Source organism: Dendrobates tinctorius, unplaced genomic scaffold, assembly GCF_039654945.1.
Source record: "Dendrobates tinctorius isolate UK_male_01 unplaced genomic scaffold, ASM3965494v1 ptg000040l, whole genome shotgun sequence".
Taxonomy (NCBI): domain Eukaryota; kingdom Metazoa; phylum Chordata; class Amphibia; order Anura; family Dendrobatidae; genus Dendrobates; species Dendrobates tinctorius.
In genome coordinates, this window is record NW_027361708.1 from 35,176,839 (window position 1) to 35,195,737 (window position 18,899).

Below are 18,899 nucleotides of genomic sequence, written 5' to 3' on the forward strand. Positions count from 1 at the left end.
CTGGACCTATCTGTGCATATTAAAGTACCATTACAGCATTTAGGTTTTTTCAGCGCTGGAATGGTGCTTCTGTAGCACATCACTGGGTGGTGGCCATGGCAAAAGCACTGGTCTTCTCCTGAGACTCCCAGGCATGCTATATTAAAGAGTGGGTCCTGGGGGGGGTGTTGATGCTATGAGGGCCTTGGAACTGTACAGGCAACCTGTGGCCAATGGTGATGGCTGGCTAGGACCACAGGTTTCCAAGTTCAGTAAAGGAGACTTGTGTTCTAAAACACAAGTTTACTGAACGGTAACTTGGTAAGGCTTATATTCAAGGGGTAGTGGATACCAAGTCTTATAGACATTTCTTTCGCAGTGTAAAACATTTTCTCATACATGGTTTCCTTCCGCTGAAACTTAATCCAGGGCCGGTGAAGAAAACTGGTTCACCCTACTTTGTCACAGCCTAGATTGTTGCCAGAGTCCTGATCAGCAAGTCTCTCTACCTGCTCAGTGGTTTTGCGTCCTATTTCTTCCACTACTGACGCTCTAGATGTACTGCTAAGGACCACCCACTAGTCCTACAAACTTAGTCCTGTTTAAGTCTGTTACCTTCGCCAATTAGCAAAGTCAGGGTTTCTCGTGACATGTCACCCTACCTAAGGACCCATTTAAGGTGGAAAGCCAATCTGTCTCTTCAGTCAGTTTCAGGTCATGCTACTCCCTTATCGCTTAGTCTCCTCCTTAGTAGTTAACACAATGGCAGTACTGCTAAGAGACATTTCCTACTTCTACTTGAACTTGTCTTTATCTGACTAACAGGAAGCAATCATTTGCCCTAACACTAAGCACCTCCCACTATGGGCTACTCCTGAACATTAAAACTTGCTTACCCTATTAAACACTTATCTAACTACATTCAACTACCTTATCCTACCTATGTCCTAAGCCCGAAACTACAGGGGTTGAACAAAATAATGGAAGCACCTAACGTTTTGGCATCATAATCTTCGAACATGTTATAAACATGCAAACCGTGACATATGGTAAAGTTTTGTAGTTGATTATTTGTGTTATGCGATATGTGTATGTAAATTAACTGTTTGTTTTGCAGAACTGTAAGAACATTGATGAAAACCTGATACCAATGGCAGACCTCTTGGATTTTCAAAGAGGCCAAATTGATGGTGCTCGTATGGCAGGCGCTGGTGTAACAGAAAGTGCCCGAATGCTTGGCGTGTCAAGAGGTACTGTTTCCAAAGTAATGACTGCGTTTGAAAGAGAAGGAAAAACGTCCGCCGCAAAGCACATGTCCGGCCGAAAGTTGAAGTTGACTGAGAGAGACCGTCGGACTCTAAAGCGAATTGTGAGAGAGAATCGCAAGACCACGGCTCTGAAAATCACTGCTGAGCTCAATGAACACCTACAGAACCCAGTTTCCACGAAAACTGTTCGTCGGGAGCTGCACAAATCTGGATTCCACGGAAGAGCTGCAATTCGAAAACCGCTGCTCTCAATGACAAATGTTTCCAAGCGTTTAGAGTGTTGTAGAAACCTCCAGAATTGGTCCCTCGAGCAGTGGAAACATGTGATATTCTCAGACGAATCATCGTTTACCCTATTTCCGACCTCCAGCCAAGTGTACGTTTGGAGACAGCCGAAAGAAGCATTCCATCCAGACTGCCTTCTACCAACTGTAAAACATGGCGGAGGTTCTGTGATGATCTGGGGTGCTATTTCGTGGAGATCCGCCGGGCCAATGATATCCCTTCATGGAAGACTTAACAGCCACGATTATTTAGGCATTTTAGGCGACCAAGTGCATCCTATGGTTCAAGCACTGTTCCCGGAGGGGAACACCATCTTTCAGGATGATATTGCACAAATTCATACAGCTAGAATTGTTAAAGCATGGCACGAGGAACATTGTAATGAAGTTGAGCATTTCAGCTGGCCCCCACAATCCCCAGACCTCAACATTATTGAGCATTTATGGTCGATTTTAGAGATTTAAGTTAGATGTCGATTTCCGCCACCATCGTCGCTCAAAGAACTAGAGGGTGTTTTAACTGTAGAATGGGCTACAATTCCTTTGGAAACAATTCACACCTTGTATGAATCCATACCTCGGAGAATTGAGGCTGTAATCGCCGCAAAAGGTGGACCTACACCATATTAAAATAACTTTTGTTGATGTTTCCAGGTGTTTCCATTATTTTGTCCAACCCCTGTATGTCTTACCCTACGCTTATCCTACATTGTACACAATACATTACATTATATTACACCGGAACATATCACATAAACATAATATATACAAGAGATGCACGACACTATACACATTATGCACAATACAAAGCAATTGGTGTATTGAGGGGTAGGAAGGTGGCAATTAAAGTCCACACCCCTTACACTTCCTATAAAAGGTCCCTTACCATAGTATACTAAAAAAGGGTGATTCCCAAAATTACAAGAGAAAAAAGAGGTTTTAACCCTCAAATGGCGAGGTGGGGTTTCCCACACCCCAGGGAATTTTTGATCGGCTGCCATTCATTGAAAAATGCTGGTATGAGGATACGTGTCTCACTAGCTTCCATCCATTTCCTTGTCAACAGGATGTCGTCAAGGCATCTCTCTTCTGGCCACTCATAACAGAGCTAGCTGTCGCTAAGTGATATCTTGGCCTTGCTGAACCCCACATCACCACTCACTATTTACATTATCCTAAAAGTCATGTTTCATAATGCCCTCGGATTGAATCATCAACGTATTACATTTTCCGATACTTGTTGGTGTCAAAAATTTGTTATACTCATGTGTAATCAATCGCCAATAAGAAAACGATTAAAACAAACGTGATCTTTGCATTTTCTGTAAAAATAAGAGATTTCTAAACACTGGGGTATAGGAAACTTGATATCACCAGTTGTGAGACAAAAACCCCACCTCACCAGTTGAGGGTTAATAGACTTTTTATAATGATTATTTTTGGCAAATTTAAATTAAAGGGAACCTGTCAGCAGGATAGTGCACAGTAACCTACAGACAGTGTCAAGTTGGCACTGTTACACTGTTTAACATGATACCTTGGTTGATGAAATCCGAAGCACGAGAATATCATTAGCCCAAAACTGAAAAAGATCTAACAACCACCAACCAAGGTATCATTTTAATCAGTATAATGGCGCCGACCTGACGCTGTCTGTAGGTTACTGGGCACAATCCTGCTGACAGGTTCCCTTTAAGGCAAAACTTCCACACTTTCAAACTGATGATCGGAGATGTAACATGTAGAAATTGGTCAAATGTCTGTATAGTACTCAGATTTAAAGGATGATTTGACATTCGAGTTCCTGGGTCGGAAACAAGATTTACCAGAATCCCATAAATATATCATATTTTAATGAATAACTCACTTAAAGTTTGGTTCTTGGTCAACCCAAATGAACTGTTTACTGAATCTGTCCACGACTTAGTGGCTAGTGAGCTAACTGTCAGTGCGCATTGTAAGGAGACTATGCATTTAGCAGGAAAAGCAGAGATGAGCCCACCCATGAAAGTGACTTCGGTGTCAGAGGTGGGTTGATCTCTGAATTTCCTCCTCAACCGTTAATCTCCTTACAATGAGCACTCTCTTGCCAACTTGTAACTTCTCATCAGAGCTAATGAGGGAGAGCTCTGTCACTGTGCACTTAAAAAGAATATTGACCAGTGACAAGAAATTAGTGAGCATTCATAGGAATTGAAAACCAATGAATGATCAGTAAAGAAAGCAGGCACTATCTCAGCACCAGAAGCTAATCATGCTTTGGTTAAAAAAACAAAAACAGAGAGGGAACAGTAAGGATTTTTTGATGAAAGTATATCAGAGAAGACATTTAATTATTACAAGTGATGAGCAAGCGTGCTCATAACTACTCGCTTGAGCATCAGTGTGCTTGTGATGCTCGTTACTCTGCAAGCATTTTTTTTAATGTTCGAGCGGGAGCTCGAATCCCCACTCTGCCTACTTGCTGCTTTTATTAGACGGCTAATAAACATGTGGGCATTGCCTGCCAGTCACTAATGCCGTAGTCATCTTGGTTGTGGCATTACTGAGATTGGCTTGCCACATGGCTTCATCAGGTCTATGTAGGACCCATGACTCTATGCTCGGCAGCATAGGGAGAGGTGCTACAGAGTTGTAGCTGCGTATTAGCCATGGATTCAAGCACATTTATATTTCTGTAAAGTACAATAACAGCTCTTCTTACGGCTAATTATAATAAATAGTAATACTGTTGTTAGTAGCACTTATGGAGAGATTGTGCTAAAGGGATCTTGAAGGACAGAATAGGGTGAATTGTACGTCCTTTATGCTGCAGCCTATAACTGATACCAAAAATCCTAATCAGGGCTAATAATATACAGGGAAGGAAATAATTATTTGATCCCTTGCTGATTTTGTAAGTTTGCCCACTGACAAAGACATAAACAGTCTATAATTTTAAGGGTAGGTTAATTTTAAGACTGAGAGATAGAATATCAAAAATAAATTCCGAAAAAGCACGTGGGACAAAACACGTGTTACGGACACCAAGGATTGCGGGTCCTGATTTAATTGGGGTTGCACCCATATTCTACAGCTGTTTCTGCACCTTCTCCTCACAAATGTCAACGTCAGTCGCAAGCTGGAATAACTGCAACACTGCCTTGGCCAAGTGGCAAAAAAGCTCTGCTGAAGCTAATCTGCTTAGGTGACAAACCGCAAACTGTCGCAGAGTTGTTGAAAGGTCTAATAGACCAGACTAATCTGTGGCTCTTGCCTCTGGGCCTACAACCAGGCATGGACATTTGTCACAAGGGCCGTAATCTGGTGAAAGCTCTAAAGCTTGTCAACCTCGCACACGTACCATGCCTGGCCTACAAGCTCAAATTAGTGGTTCAGTGGTTTCTCAAAACCTACCCAGATCTGCCTGAGCTACTTGTGAAAATACTCCGCGTGTGTGCCCATTTCCACAAGTCAGCTACAGCTGCTGCCACCGCCCTGTCGGTGCGGCAGCAGTGTTTGCAACTTCCAGTTCACCAACTAGTGTTTGATGTCACCACGCATTGGAACTCAACGTTACATATGTTGATAAATCTTTGTAAGAAGCAGAGGGAAGTAGTTGAATACTAGCTACACCATGCATGTCGGTATTCCAGTCAGCCTCCACGCATAAGAGCTGAAAAGTGGGCATGGAAGTTGACATCTGTGAGGTTCTCCAAAAGTTTGAAGGCTCAACCAAGATGGGGAGCGGCGATGACATCATAATCCCACTTCTCTGTCTACTGAAATGCTTGCTGCTGACATTTAAAGAGGAGGTTTTGCAGGTGGAGCAAGTTGAGATGGACCAAGAAACTCTACTGGGTGATGCTACACAACCAAGCCTCATCTCATCTTCTAAACGCGGATTGGGTGATAATGAGGAGAAAGAGGAGGAGGAACAGGAGCTGGTAGCCTGCACTATAGACGGTCGTACCACCACCTTCAACTCGTCTGTTCAGATGGGAAGAGCTGAAGATGAGGAGGAGAGGGAGGATGAGGAAGAGGATAACATGGACAGTCGCCCTGTTGGTGGGGACAGGGAAGCCTTAGCTGTTGGCAGTCTGGCACACATGGCTGAGTTTATGTACTGCTGCCTTTACAGTGACCCTTGCATTGTACAGATTTTGGCCAGCACTAATTACTGGATGGTCATCCTTCTAGAACCACAATGTCACTAGTCTGTTGTCAGGTGTACAAGGACAAGGGGATCCTTCATTATCTCAAATGCTAGGGTTTACCCTAGCTCGCCCTGTTCCCTGGATTACTTCTGATGATGAAGACACCAGGGCCACGTACCTTGCCTTAGCTCCTGAATCTGCCCTTCCCCCACCCAGGGAAGAGAGGATTAGTATACTAGTATACTACTGTATAACATAATACACCAACCAGACTAACAAGATAATACGAACAGGGATAAAATAAAAATACAGTATACACACATAAATAACAGAGGTAAACACCGGGCAGAGGAGGATGGAGTTAAACCAAAGTAGAAGAGGAAAAGGAATTATCACACATTCAAAACCTAGCAACAGTCATAGATAAAACCACTAAATGCCTTCTTCAATAACAACCACCAGCCATGCAGAAAAAGCTTGAGTAGAAGAAAACAGACGCTGCGGTCTTCTGGCTCCTCTCTGTCACGGTAAACCTGTGACACATGCTACAAGGAGAACTTTACATCTCTCCTTCCCATGGCGGAGACATCTAATAAAATGTTGTAGTATGAGAAGGCCCTAATTGAAGAATTATTGTAAAAATTCCCATCTGGCAATGCTGAAGGCAGAGGTCACAGCCCCTTGAACAACCACGGAGTTGACACTAGAGACACACAAACCACATGCAGCAGAGGCAAGGGAATACTCTCAAAGGTTTGGGACAGTTTTCTTAGAGCCTATCAATGCTTGGGCCCTGATGCGTGGGGTACTCTGACAAGGAGGGATAAGTTTTGAAAGATGCTGAAAGAGTACCTTGCCGATTGTGCCAGCATCCTCTGTGATTCTTTCAACTATTGGGTATTGTCTCTCTACACCTTGGAGGTCCTGGCCTGCCCTACCGCTAGCGTTTTGTCAGAGTGGGTTTTAGTGCTGTTGGGGGTATTATAACCTATAGGTGCATTTGCCTGTCAAATAAAAATGTTGACAGGCTGTCACACTTTGTAATGACACAGGAGATGGTCAGACGGTGGGTGGCACAACACACACAACAGGATAGAAATGGGGAGAGGAAGGCCCTACTGATAGGGAATGATGGAAGGGACACCTCCTGACTCCAATCTGAGCCTGTCCCTGCACTCCCCTAATGCTCTAAGTGGGTCCTTCACCCCGCGACCATCACGAACCTCATCCCTTGCTGTCACCTCGCACTGCCCTGGCTAGTGCACTGGCAGGCAAGGGCTCTAGTTTCGCCACTGCAGATAGTACAACATAGGTACAACAATTACTAGACAGACAAGGTAAAAACACAACTTAGCTCTAGGCTCTGCTGCCAAGGTCCACACCACAGAGGACACAGAAACAGGACTTCAAACTCCAGAAATAGCTGATACAGCGCTGACACCAGAGAGCTGCAACTGCACGGCTTGTTGCCATAGAATAACTATTACCAACAGTCAGCTGATGCATCAGGTGACTATTTAACCCCTTTACCCCCAAGGGTGGTTTGCACGTTCATGACCGGGCCAATTTTTGCAATTCTGACCACTGTCCCTTTATGAGGTAATAACTCTGGAACGCTTCCAAGGATCCCACTGATTCTGACATAATTTTCTCGTGACATATTGTACTTCATGATAGTAGTAAAATTTCAGTCATATAACTTGCGTTTATTTGTTAAAAAACAGAAATTTGGCGAAAATTTTGAAAATTTAGCAATTTTCCAACTTTTAATTTTTATGCCCTTAAATCACAGATAAGGCACACAAAAAACTTAATAAGTAACATTTTCCACATGTTTACTTTAGATCAGTACAATTTTGGAACCAAAATTTTTTTTTTTGTAAGAAAGTTATAAGGGTTAAAAGTTGACCAGCGATTTCTCATTTTTGCAACACCATTTTATTTTTACGGACAACATCACATTTGAAGTCACTTTGAGGAGTCTATATGACAGAAAATACCTAGAAAATACCAAAAAGTGACACCATTCTAAAAACTGCACCCCTCAAGGTGCGCAAAACCACATTCAAGAAGTTTATTAACCCTTCAGGTGCTTCACAGGAATTATTTGAATGTTTAAAAAAAATGAACATTTAAATTTTTTTTCACAAAAAAAATTACTTCAGGTCCAATTTTTTTTATTTTACCAAGGGTAACAGGAGAAATTGGACTGAAAAAGTTACTTTGCAATTTGTCCTGAGCATGCTGATACCTGATATGTAGGGGGGGGAACCACTGTTTCGACACATGGCAGAGCTCAGAAGGGAAGGAGCGCCGTTTGACTTTTTCAATGCAAAATTGGCTGGAATTCAGATCGGACACCATGTCACATTTGGAGAGCCCCTGATGTGCCTAAACAGTAAAAAAAAACCCACAAGTGACCCCATTTTGGAAACCAGACCCCCCAAGGAACTTATCTAGCTATGTGGTGAGAACTTTGAACCCACAGGGGCTTCACAGAAGTTTATAACGTACAGCCGTACAATTAAAAAATCATATTTTTTCCACAAAAATGATCTTTTTGCCCTCAATTTTTATTTTCCCAAGGGTAACAGGACCCTAAAAGTTATTGTACAATTTGTCCTGAGTACGCTGATACCCCATACGTGGGTGTAAATGACTATTTGGGCGCATGGCAGAGCTCAGAAGGGAAGCAGCACCATTTGACTTTTTTGGCTGGAATTGAGTTCGGACACCAATGTCGCGTTTGGAAAGAACCTGATGTGCCAAAACAGTGGAAACCCCCCCAAATGACACCATTTTGGAAACTAGACCCCCCATGTTTGATCGCAGTGTGCCAGGGGTTAACGTGTCAGGGGCGTTCCGTGACCGCCCCTGACACATAGTGTCGGGTGTCAGCTGTGATAATCAGCTGACCCCCGGGTCCCATGGATAGGACAGTACATCAGATGGCAGAAAGGGGTTAAAGGATGGTGGGTGTGGTCACTACCCACATCAGCTGACCTAGCAATTCAGCAGCTCCAGCATGCTGCCAGCAAGGGAAACAGACATTAACCCCCTGCTGGCCTGAAAGGAAAAAAGCTACATTTAAAATTATAGTGGAACCAGAGCTGCCACGCATCCAAAAATGGATCGTGACACAGGCTGACTCTTACCAAAATGAACAAGTGCCGTATTGGGCCAAACTTCTGTACACCACCGGATGACAGCAGCAAAACAAATTCAAATCCAGTGTTTGTTTTTTTCTGGTGTATTCCCATACATCTTTTCCCACCCAAACATGGGTATATTCTTCAGGATTTTGTCTTTTTATGTATCCCCCTCCACCACCACCATATCAACAGTGTGATCACGCTATCCTCGTTATAAATTTTTAAGGGTATTTATGATGCCTGCAGTGACAATTTTAAGAGGTCTACCTCTAACAATTTTTTATATATATGTATACCCCAAGGGGTATATGTTCTTCAATCCATGCACTTAGTGCATGGGCATTACCAGTCTAGGATACCCACTTCTTAATAATGGGAAAAAAATTAAGAGGACCTCTACCATGTCTCTTAATAGGGGTATTGGAGTGACTCCTAATTTTTGGCATACCTTAAACTTCGTGCATACACTACTGGAGACTCAATCCTTAGTAATGGGAAAATGGCTTTTCTGTGGATCCACTTTATAGTTGAGGGAAATTTTTTTTTAAAACCAAAAGAGTTGATGGGCTCTATTAGTATATGATACACCGCATGGCCAGATAAGGTTTTAAAATGATAAAATTACTTTTCTTGTTAAATGTTTTTTTGACCATTGAAAGCAATGTAAACGTGAAAAACCGCAGCAAAAACCCATGTGGAGGAGCATTTTTTTCTCTTTTTCATTTTGCCCTATATACATAAGACATTATGCTGGAAAAAATGTTTTTTCACATTTTTTCCAGTCAAATCCATTTTAAGTACGGTTTTGTATGTTTCATTGTCATTCCTTAAAAGTGGCATAATACTCTGACAACACTGTGACCTGGTGTAATCAGAGATGCTTTCAGGGGTCTTTCCCATGCTGTTCCCATGCCATTTCAGCTTTGTTTACATCATTTGCAGCAATTTTTAGACCCCGTCCAGACCTCTGGTTTGGCGTTGGGGGTGCGACCAGAAAAATGCTCGAGTTTCCCATTGACTTCCATTCTACTCATTACTCCACCTTAGCATTGCAATTTGCTTGACTCGAGTAATGATTACCCTAGAATTTAAGTACTCTCTCATCACTAATTATTACATTAATTAGAGATGTAGGATTAAAATCAGTGTTAGTTTCAGATCACCTCTTTAAGGTCACCTGGCCTGAAGTTCTTGGCTGGTTTAAGGCTCCACCTAGACTGGTAGCAGAGATCAGTAACACAAGCGTAGCAAGCATAGATGTAACAGTCAAGTGTGGTGCTTGTGTAGGGGCATCATACCTGTGTGTGTCTTTGTGAGGGCTGTTGGATGCATCATACTGTGTGAGGGTAATATCTGAGTGGGAAACTTGGGGTTGATCATACAGTGTGGGTGGGCTGTGGGAACATCATACTTTTTGAGGGCAGTTATACTGTGTGGGAAGATTGTAGGAGTCATGATATTGCGTGATGTGCGAGTGGGATATTGTACAGTGTGGGAGGGTTATTTGGGTGATGTAGAGCTTTGGGAGTCATCATAATGTACAAAAGGGCCACCTTACTGTGTGGGAGGGTTATGTCAGTGATTATGTGATTTTATTGTCTGGGAAGCCTGTGAGAGCCTTTATACTGTTTGATAGGCCTGTAGGAGCCATCATACTATGAGGGAGAGTTGTAAGAGCATCATACCGTGCGGAGCAATATTTCTTTGTGCATGACTGTGGGAACATCATATTATCGGTGAATATACTACGGGGACATCAAACTGTGTGAGTGGTATGTAATGTGTGAGCATTATATTGCGTGTGGGTGAATGTACTGCGGGGGACATATGGCATCATACTGTATGTGGGGAGTTTGTAGGGACACAATACTGTGGGTGGGAGATGTAGGGGCATTATACTGTGTGGGGGCTGTACTGTGGGGGAACCATACTGTATGTGTGTTGTGAATGAAGGGTATCATAATATCTGTGGGGGATGTGTACTGTGGCGGAATCGTACTGTGTGTGTGTAGTCTGTAAAGAGTAGAATACTATGTGTGGGAGCAATACATTATGTTTGGAGTGCACTGTGGGGGCCATGAAAGTGGTACCATGGTGTGTGTGAACATGAATGGACTTCTCTGCACGCTTTAGCCCCCCACCTGCCTGAGATGATTTAAATATTTTTTGAAAAAATAAAGTTTGGACTTCATTCTGGTGAGTGCCACCTCTGTTCAAGTCTTTTGGATTAATGGACTTCACTAGGTGAAAAATTTCTGTGAGGGTACAAATAACAGACCGGGCATGGTAGGGGAGCTTGCTTACTACAATTAAGTAAAAATTGCAGAGGCCATGTGCGCCACAAAATATGTCCTTCTTTCCTGTCTTTTCAAAGTTGGTAGGTATGGTCTAGGGAAGACCTGATCTAAATACGGCCCACAGGTCACATGGCTGTTCTAGTCTGGCCCAAGGACTGAGACTGCTGAAGGGCAAAAATAATTGCCCACAAGGCTCACCATGTGGCTGTCATCCCGATATCAACACTAACTGTATCCTCAGAATGCAAATAAGCGTTAATGGTGGAAGAGGGAGCTGCGGGCTCCTTCTTCACTATTCAGCGTATGTGACTGAGACAGCGGATATGATTATGTCACTACATTGTGTCTGCTGTGAGGAGCACAGTGCACACAGCAAAAACTGGATCAGAGTGCTGGTGGAACGGTGTGAGGTGATTATTTGTTTAGGGGTTTTTTATGTGTGAATGTGTGTGAGGGTTCATTCTGTGTATAAGGGGTTGTGTCGGGGCTCATCCTGTACATAGAGGGGTTGTATGGGAGCTCACCCTGTACATTTGCAGGGAGCTCATGCTGTATATAGGGGGGCTGTGTGGTATGGCTTATACTGTATAAAAGCGCTTTGTGGTGGACCTCATGGTAAATATAAGGAGGCTTTGTAGTGGCAGCTCATACATATAAGTATATAGGGGCTGTGTGGGCCTCATGCTGTATATAGGGGCTCACACTGTGCATAGGGAGGCTGTATGGGGGATCATACTGTATGTAGGAGGGTGTCAGCATACTTAGTTCTCAACAATAAGTGATAAAATTAATCATTTTTTATATTACTATATTTAATATGTTAATATTAATATTGAGGATCATTAGTTTTAACCTGTTGGTTCGGATCGGATCTCCACCACAGTCACGATCTCTCATGTGGCTCTTAGGGAAAATTAACTACCAACTCCTGGTCTAGGGAACTGATGAAAATAACCGAGTATAGCATAGACTTTCAAAAGAACAGTAGTGAGCTTGAGCATCTTTGTGTTTCATTCAAATTACTGCTGTAACTTTGTGGAGACTTTTGAGCAAAAGAATCTCTGCTAAGTAACCAAGTATAGGATTTATTAAAATGTTAATTTAGGGACAGTGTACAAGCCAGCCATACTTATTGGTTGTCCATTACTTATGTCACTAGTCTCCTCCTACCCTGTTTATAAAGCTATGTGATGACATTTCCATATCTCAGCCATTTTTGACACATCACAGAGCTGTGTATGGCAATGAACAATCCCTTCAAGTTAGCAGTATAGGTAGACTGTGCACAAAGCTGTGACATTCGTATACTAGGTTTCATAGTTGTCCTCCTCTGATATATATTTTAAATTGTGTGACCAAAATTCTTAAAGGAAAAAGCGGCACTCACCATCCCATAAAATTGATCCTTTATTACTTCACTTGGAAAAAAATAAAAATGGTTGTAGTGGGATGCGGATGGCGTATTGTCCAATACATTACCCGCTTCCTTCTGCAACCATTTTTATGTCTTCCAAGTGTAGTTCTATAGGATGTTGAGTGCCGCTCTTTCCTATTCTAATTTTGGTCATCCATCTTCATACTTTTTGAAGCACAGCACCACAAGGCCACTATGGCCCCACGGTGCAACAGAGACTTTATAAAGATACCTAACTTTTGGAAAGTGCTGAATCACTTCTTATGTGTATTTGTCTAGAGATGAGATAATCTTTTGAAATTTGATTTTGCAGACTTCTACAAATTTTCCCCAAAAAATGTTCAGTATTTGCGTAAAATAAATTTGTGGGAATTTCAGTACTGGAAAGGTTATAATTGCTCGAAAAATACTCAAGAGGGAAAGAAGAAAGTGACAACCTTGCTGGCGATAGCAGCTTAAAATTTACAGTGGGTACCGAAAGTATTCAAACCCCTTTACATTTTTCACTCTGTTTCATTGCAGCCATTTGGTAAATTCAAACAAGTTCATTTTTTTACTCATTAATGTACACTCTGAACCCCAACTTGACTGGAAAAAAATAGAAATGTAGAATTTTTTGCAAATTTATTAAAAAAGAAAAATTGAAATATCACATGGTCAGAAACGATGCCGGTGGGGCGCAACAGGCCCTGAAGAAAAGTTGCCGGTGGGGCGCAACAGGCCCTGAAGAAACGATGCCGGTGGGGTGCAACAGGCCCTGAAGAAACTGTGCCGGTGGGGCGCAACAGGCCCTGAAGAAACTGTGCCGGTGGGGCGCAACAGGCCCTGAAGAAACTGTGCCGGTGGGGCGCAACAGGCCCTGAAGAAACTGTGCCGGTGGGGCGCAACAGGCCCTGAAGAAACTGTGCCGGTGGGGCGCAACAGGCCCTGAAGAAACTGTGCCGGTGGGGCGCAACAGGCCCTGAAGAAACTGTGCCGGTGGGGCGCAACAGGCCCTGAAGAAACTGTGCCGGTGGGGCGCAACAGGCCCTGAAGAAACTGTGCCGGTGGGGCGCAACAGGCCCTGAAGAAACTGTGCCGGTGGGGCGCAACAGGCCCTGAAGAAACTGTGCCGGTGGGGCGCAACAGGCCCTGAAGAAACTGTGCCGGTGGGGCACAACAGGCCCTGAAGAAACGATGCCGGTGGGGCGCAACAGGCCCTGAAGAAACGGTGCCGGTGGGGCACAACAGGCCCTGAAGAAACGGTGCTGGTGGGGTGCAACAGGCCCTGAAGAAAAGGTGCCAGTGGGGCGCAACAGGCCCTGAAAAAGCAATGCTGGTGGGGCGCGGTAATGAGGCTGTTCCCTCAAATGGCAGGTGGCCATCCTCCGCTCAGGGTCCCTCCGTAACCAGGACGTGCGCCTCTAACGTCGCCTATGGCGAAGTGGCGTCCCCTGAGGCCAGTGATGACGGGGTCACCGCGGTGGGAGAAGGCCGGGGGGCAGTGTCCAGGCCTCTGTGGCCATTTTATGTGTAGTCACAGCCGCGACCTGAGGTAAAGGGTCTCTCCCACAAGGCCGGAGGACGGCGGGAGTGGCTCTCTGAAAAAGTGGGCAGGAAGCGGTCTCCGGTAAAATTCTCCCACGTCTCCCTTGTCGGTCAGTGCGCAGTCCCCTCCTCACAGGCTCCTGTCGGTGTCCCCTCCAGTCACCCGGCTTCCTGCCTCCTGTCACACTCTCTCCCAACTGCCAACTCAGCACGCCCCCTGCTCCTTTTATCCTTGCCCCGCCCCCTGTTTCCCTGACAACTTCGGTCATGTCTCTCCCTTTACTGTTCTCCCAGTATTGTTCCCTCAGGAACCCTGATGGCGGTCCCCTGGGTACCGGCCCGGTTACTGTCTGGGAGTCCTCCTCCCCACAGCTGTACTAGCTCAATACTGAATACTGAGCAAAGGATCTGAATACTTATGACCAGATGATATTTCAGTTTTTCTTTTTTAATAAATTTGCAAAAATTTCTACATTTCTGTTTTTTTTTCAAGTCAAGATGGGGTGCAGAGTGTACATTAATAAGAAAAAAATGAACTTCTTTGAATGGCTGCAATGAAACAAAGATTATAAAATTTAAAGGGGTCTGAATACTTTCCACACCCACTGTATAGGAGAGATCCCCATTTACCAAGAGATCTTACAGTTAGAGGAGACAGAAGAATCCACCCCTTGATCATAACAGCTTACACTTTTCAGGAGAGAGAAGATAGAGAGTAAGGCTTCATTCTGACATCCGTTTTTCGCATACTAGTGCTATCCGTGTTTCTCGCGGATGGCACTCATTCCTGTGATAGTCTATGGGGCTATTCATATACCCATGATTTTTTGCGGACTGACTGGTCCATGGAAAACTGCACAGATATGTCTGATTTTGATGTGAGAGTTGGATCAAAATCACACAAGTCTTTGGGTACGTAAAAATATATATATCAAACGACATCCAAGTGAGGTCAGATTTTCATGGACTGTTAGAAAGAGGACATGGAAAAACTTTCGTCTTTTGTATCCACGTGCAGGAGAAACCGAAAATATTCACACCACACTCTGATCAAAGTAATTGGTCAGTTTTTCTCGTACGTGAGAAAAACCGATGTCTGAAGGCCTCATGCAGAAGTCAGTTTTTTGACTTAGAGAAAAATGGACAATGATTCATATCAGTGATATTCATACGTGTTTCATCACAGCTTGTTTCTGAGTTTCATCAGATTTCTTCACTGATGGCAAGTTTCACCATCTCCACCTATCTGTCAGTGAAAAACAGACAGCGCTCGGATGGCATCTGAGTACTGATTGATTTTATCACAGACTCATAGACTTTCATTGCCAAGTCTGATCAGACACTCAGGGCAATATTGGCATGCCTCCGTTAACAGTGACATGTGAACAGCCCCATAGACTATCACAGGCATGAGTCCTATCTGTGAACAAAACGGGTAGAATAGGTATGTGAAAAACTGATGTGGGACTGAGCTGTTACCAAGAGAGTCTGGAGATGGAAATGACTCTAGTGTACAATCTGTGATGGCCCAGGTACTGACCACGATTGTACAAGGTATGATATGTAAGGTGCAGAGCATTGTGGGGAGGCCCGCGAGGTGAGGAGCCTGCTCTCTGATGCTTCAGCCGTGTAGGAAATAGAGCCAAGCAAATTTTTGTTGCAAACCATGAACTGAATCTGAAAATATTTGCGTTCATGTGAAACCACGAAATCCAGGAAATTTGACTCGGTCTCCATCCACTGCGAATCAATCGGCTTATCTCTAGTGGTGCCTTCTCTACGACAGTACTGGAGGGATGAGAGACAGAGACTAGTGATGGGTGAGGAGCATCGTTGCTCTGATGTCCCCGAGCACGCTCGGGTGGTCTCCGAGTATTTTGGCGTGCTCGGAGATTTAGTTTTCGTCGTCTCAGCTGCATGATTTGTGACTTGTAGACAGGCTGAATACATGTGGGAATTCCCTAACAAACACGCAATCCTCACATGTAGATATGAGCGACTTTGCCTTTTTTAGGGTCGAGTCGGGTTTCATGAAACCCGACTTTCTCAAAAGTTGAGTAGAACGAAATCGGCCGACTATAGGGAAAAGTCGTGAAACACAAAACCCAATGCAAGTCAATGGGGAGAAAAGTCGGCAGTGAGTGGAGGACAATAAACACACCTGGCATGAATGTTAACCCTAGAGGCGGCGAAATCTCTCTCTCTCTCTTCTCCCTCTCTCTCATTGGCTGAAAAGTCACATGCAAGCATTCGGCGAAACCCGACTTTGGCGCTTGGGTCGCCGACCACATGGCCGACTTCACACTGTGGTTGGGTTTCGTTTCATGAAACCCAACTTTGGCGAAAGTCGGCGACTTTTGAATCTGACCAACCTGTTTCGCTCAACTCTACCCACATGTATTCAAGCTTTCTAGCAGTTGCAAATCATGCAGATGAGACGACGAAACCTAAATCTCCGAGCACGCCAAAATACTTGGAGGACACCCGAGCATGTGCTGGGAGACCCGATCAACGAGTATACTCGCTCATCACTACCAGAGACCCCTTGCCCTTTTATAGTTGCACCCATGCAGAACGCAGCAGGTTGCAAGAAGCACTCCATAGCTACGATTCGATTTCTGCCAGATTTTCATGACTGTCAACTACATCCGGTGTCACAAAATTAATCATAAATCTCATTAGGATGTAGAATTTGCATTGATTACCAATTAAGTTTTAATCTGCCTATCCTAAGCTAAACAATGGGAACAACTGTCCGGCTGCTGGGTTATATTTGCACTTAAATGAGCCCCATTCTACTCCTCTGTCTGCGCACAGAATTATCTGACAGATCTCATCCCTTCTGGTAGTGGGGGGAAATCAAATGCTGGCTGACGGCACCGAAGGGGGTCTTCACCTTTAATTAGGAATGTGGAGGTCACAAGGTCACAATGCTAATCACATTTTCCTGTAACAAGTCTAGATACTTCTTAAGACAATGACTGGTTGATGATAAAGTAGTTTTGGATCCAAGTAATAGATGCAAATGTTATTAAAATTGTGCTACACAAAAAGATACACCAGACTTTATCATCCCATGGAATAATGTTACGTGATGTTATGGAGGTCACACCACTGTGTCCATGGGAAGTCCACTTTCTTCCCCTCAGCTTCTTTTGCCTTATTCACTTGCAAGTAAACTAAGCTTTCCTTAGGACTGAAGTGAATACAAGAAGCACATTACATTTCCCCTGGCAGAGCTGAAACACAAGTGTGCTTGTCTTACCTTGGTAAAATGCCAGGGACAGGCAGAGCAAGCTCAAACATCTCAAAGAGCTGCAGGTGGGCTGGTGGTGAGACCTCCTGGAGAAAGCCATTCTTGCCAAAACTGCAGCCAGACTGCAAGGCTTTTCATGCCTGTTGCACCATTTGAAATGAAGTGACACCCAGCATTGGGAGAGTCAGGGTTGATCAACACAGGAAATTTCAGAGCTTGTTGCTACAATACCTAGAAAATAGGATAGGACACTGCCCTCTACAGGGCAAGGACTAAAAGGACAGTCAGCACTTTTTTTCTGTGTATACACAACAAAAGGACAACAACCCATAATAACAATAAACTATACAAATGCACTGATTTAACCCTGAATGCCAGAGGATAGATGTAAAAGTCAGATTGGATACATTATGCCCCTAATGTCAGAGAATATAGTTTGGCATATATTCTAAAAAACAACACAAAATATATTAGAATGTGTGAGATTTTGGGGAGTTTTTGATGTTGCAGATTTTCTGAAGCATTTGTGCACTTAATAAGTAAATTACTCCATATCACTTGTGGCTTTTTTTATTTTTATTTTGTTTTTAACATGCGTTTTATCTAATTTTTTATGCTGATGCTTCTTGATTTTTGGGTTTGACAGAACTTTATTTGTACAGTCATGAGTGGATTATAGGCATTTTTTATGCGTTTCCACTATGGAAACACTCATGCATTTTTTTACCTGCAGATTTTTACGTATCTAAGGCTATGTGCACACGCTGCGGATTGGTCTGCGGATTTTTATCTGCGGAACCGCAGGTAAAACTCACCCTGCCACAGTCACGTGCCTAGTCCATAGTAAAATGACCTGCGGTTTTACCTGCGCATTGGCCTGAGGTTTATCACCTCTACAATGTAGGAGATGGTAAACTGCAGCAGAATCCGCAGAAGAGAAGTGACATGTCATTTCTTTCTGCGGATTCAAAACCGCAGCTTTTCCTCAGTTAAAAATCTGCAGCATGTGCACAGAAAATTGTAAATCCCATAGGATAACATGCTACTGTACACTGCAGAAATGCAGTTCTGCTGCAGCTAAAACCGCAGCGTATCCACAGCAAAAACCACAGTGTGTGCACATGGCCTAAGGCTGGTTTCACACTTGCTTTTTTTGTCACTGCGCCTCATGCGCTATCGTGCGCATGCGCATTTCTCCCCTATATTTAACATTGGTGCGCATGGTCTAGCACATGCACGTGTTCGTATGCGTTTTCATGTGCGTGCATTTTTTGTAGTGCGCACCGGACGCAACCTGTTGCATTTTTGGTCCGTCCGACCTGTCTCAAAAAAACACATGCGCATGTTAGCGCACGGAATGCGCAAAAAAACAGCATTACAGTCGATAGGAACGCACGCGTTTTTTGAGTTAACATGGTGACAAACTGGTTAAATCGCATGCTCAAAAAAACAGCAAACGCATGCAAAATGCATGATGCGTTTTATGCATGCGTTTGGTATGCGCACGAGGCGCAGCGCAAAAATACACTAGTGTGAAACTATCCTAAGGCTACTTTCACATTAGCATTTTTAAGCGCATGCAAAAT

At 43.8% G+C, this 18,899-nt stretch overlaps 2 protein-coding genes across 2 annotated transcripts in view; one reads left to right on the forward strand and one right to left on the reverse strand.

Moving 5' to 3' along the window:
• VSIR (V-set immunoregulatory receptor) overlaps positions 1-17,538 on the reverse strand; it is a 93,736-nt gene extending 76,198 nt beyond the window's left edge. The window contains exon 1 of the mRNA XM_073574904.1: positions 17,323-17,538. Within this exon, the coding sequence (XP_073431005.1) occupies positions 17,323-17,413 (91 nt within the window). The 5' untranslated portion in view covers positions 17,414-17,538. The remainder of the gene's footprint in view (positions 1-17,322) is intronic.
• Positions 1-18,899, forward strand: part of CDH23 (cadherin related 23) — a 1,761,581-nt gene that overhangs the window by 1,546,180 nt on the left and 196,502 nt on the right. The gene's annotated exons all lie outside the window — the stretch shown is intronic.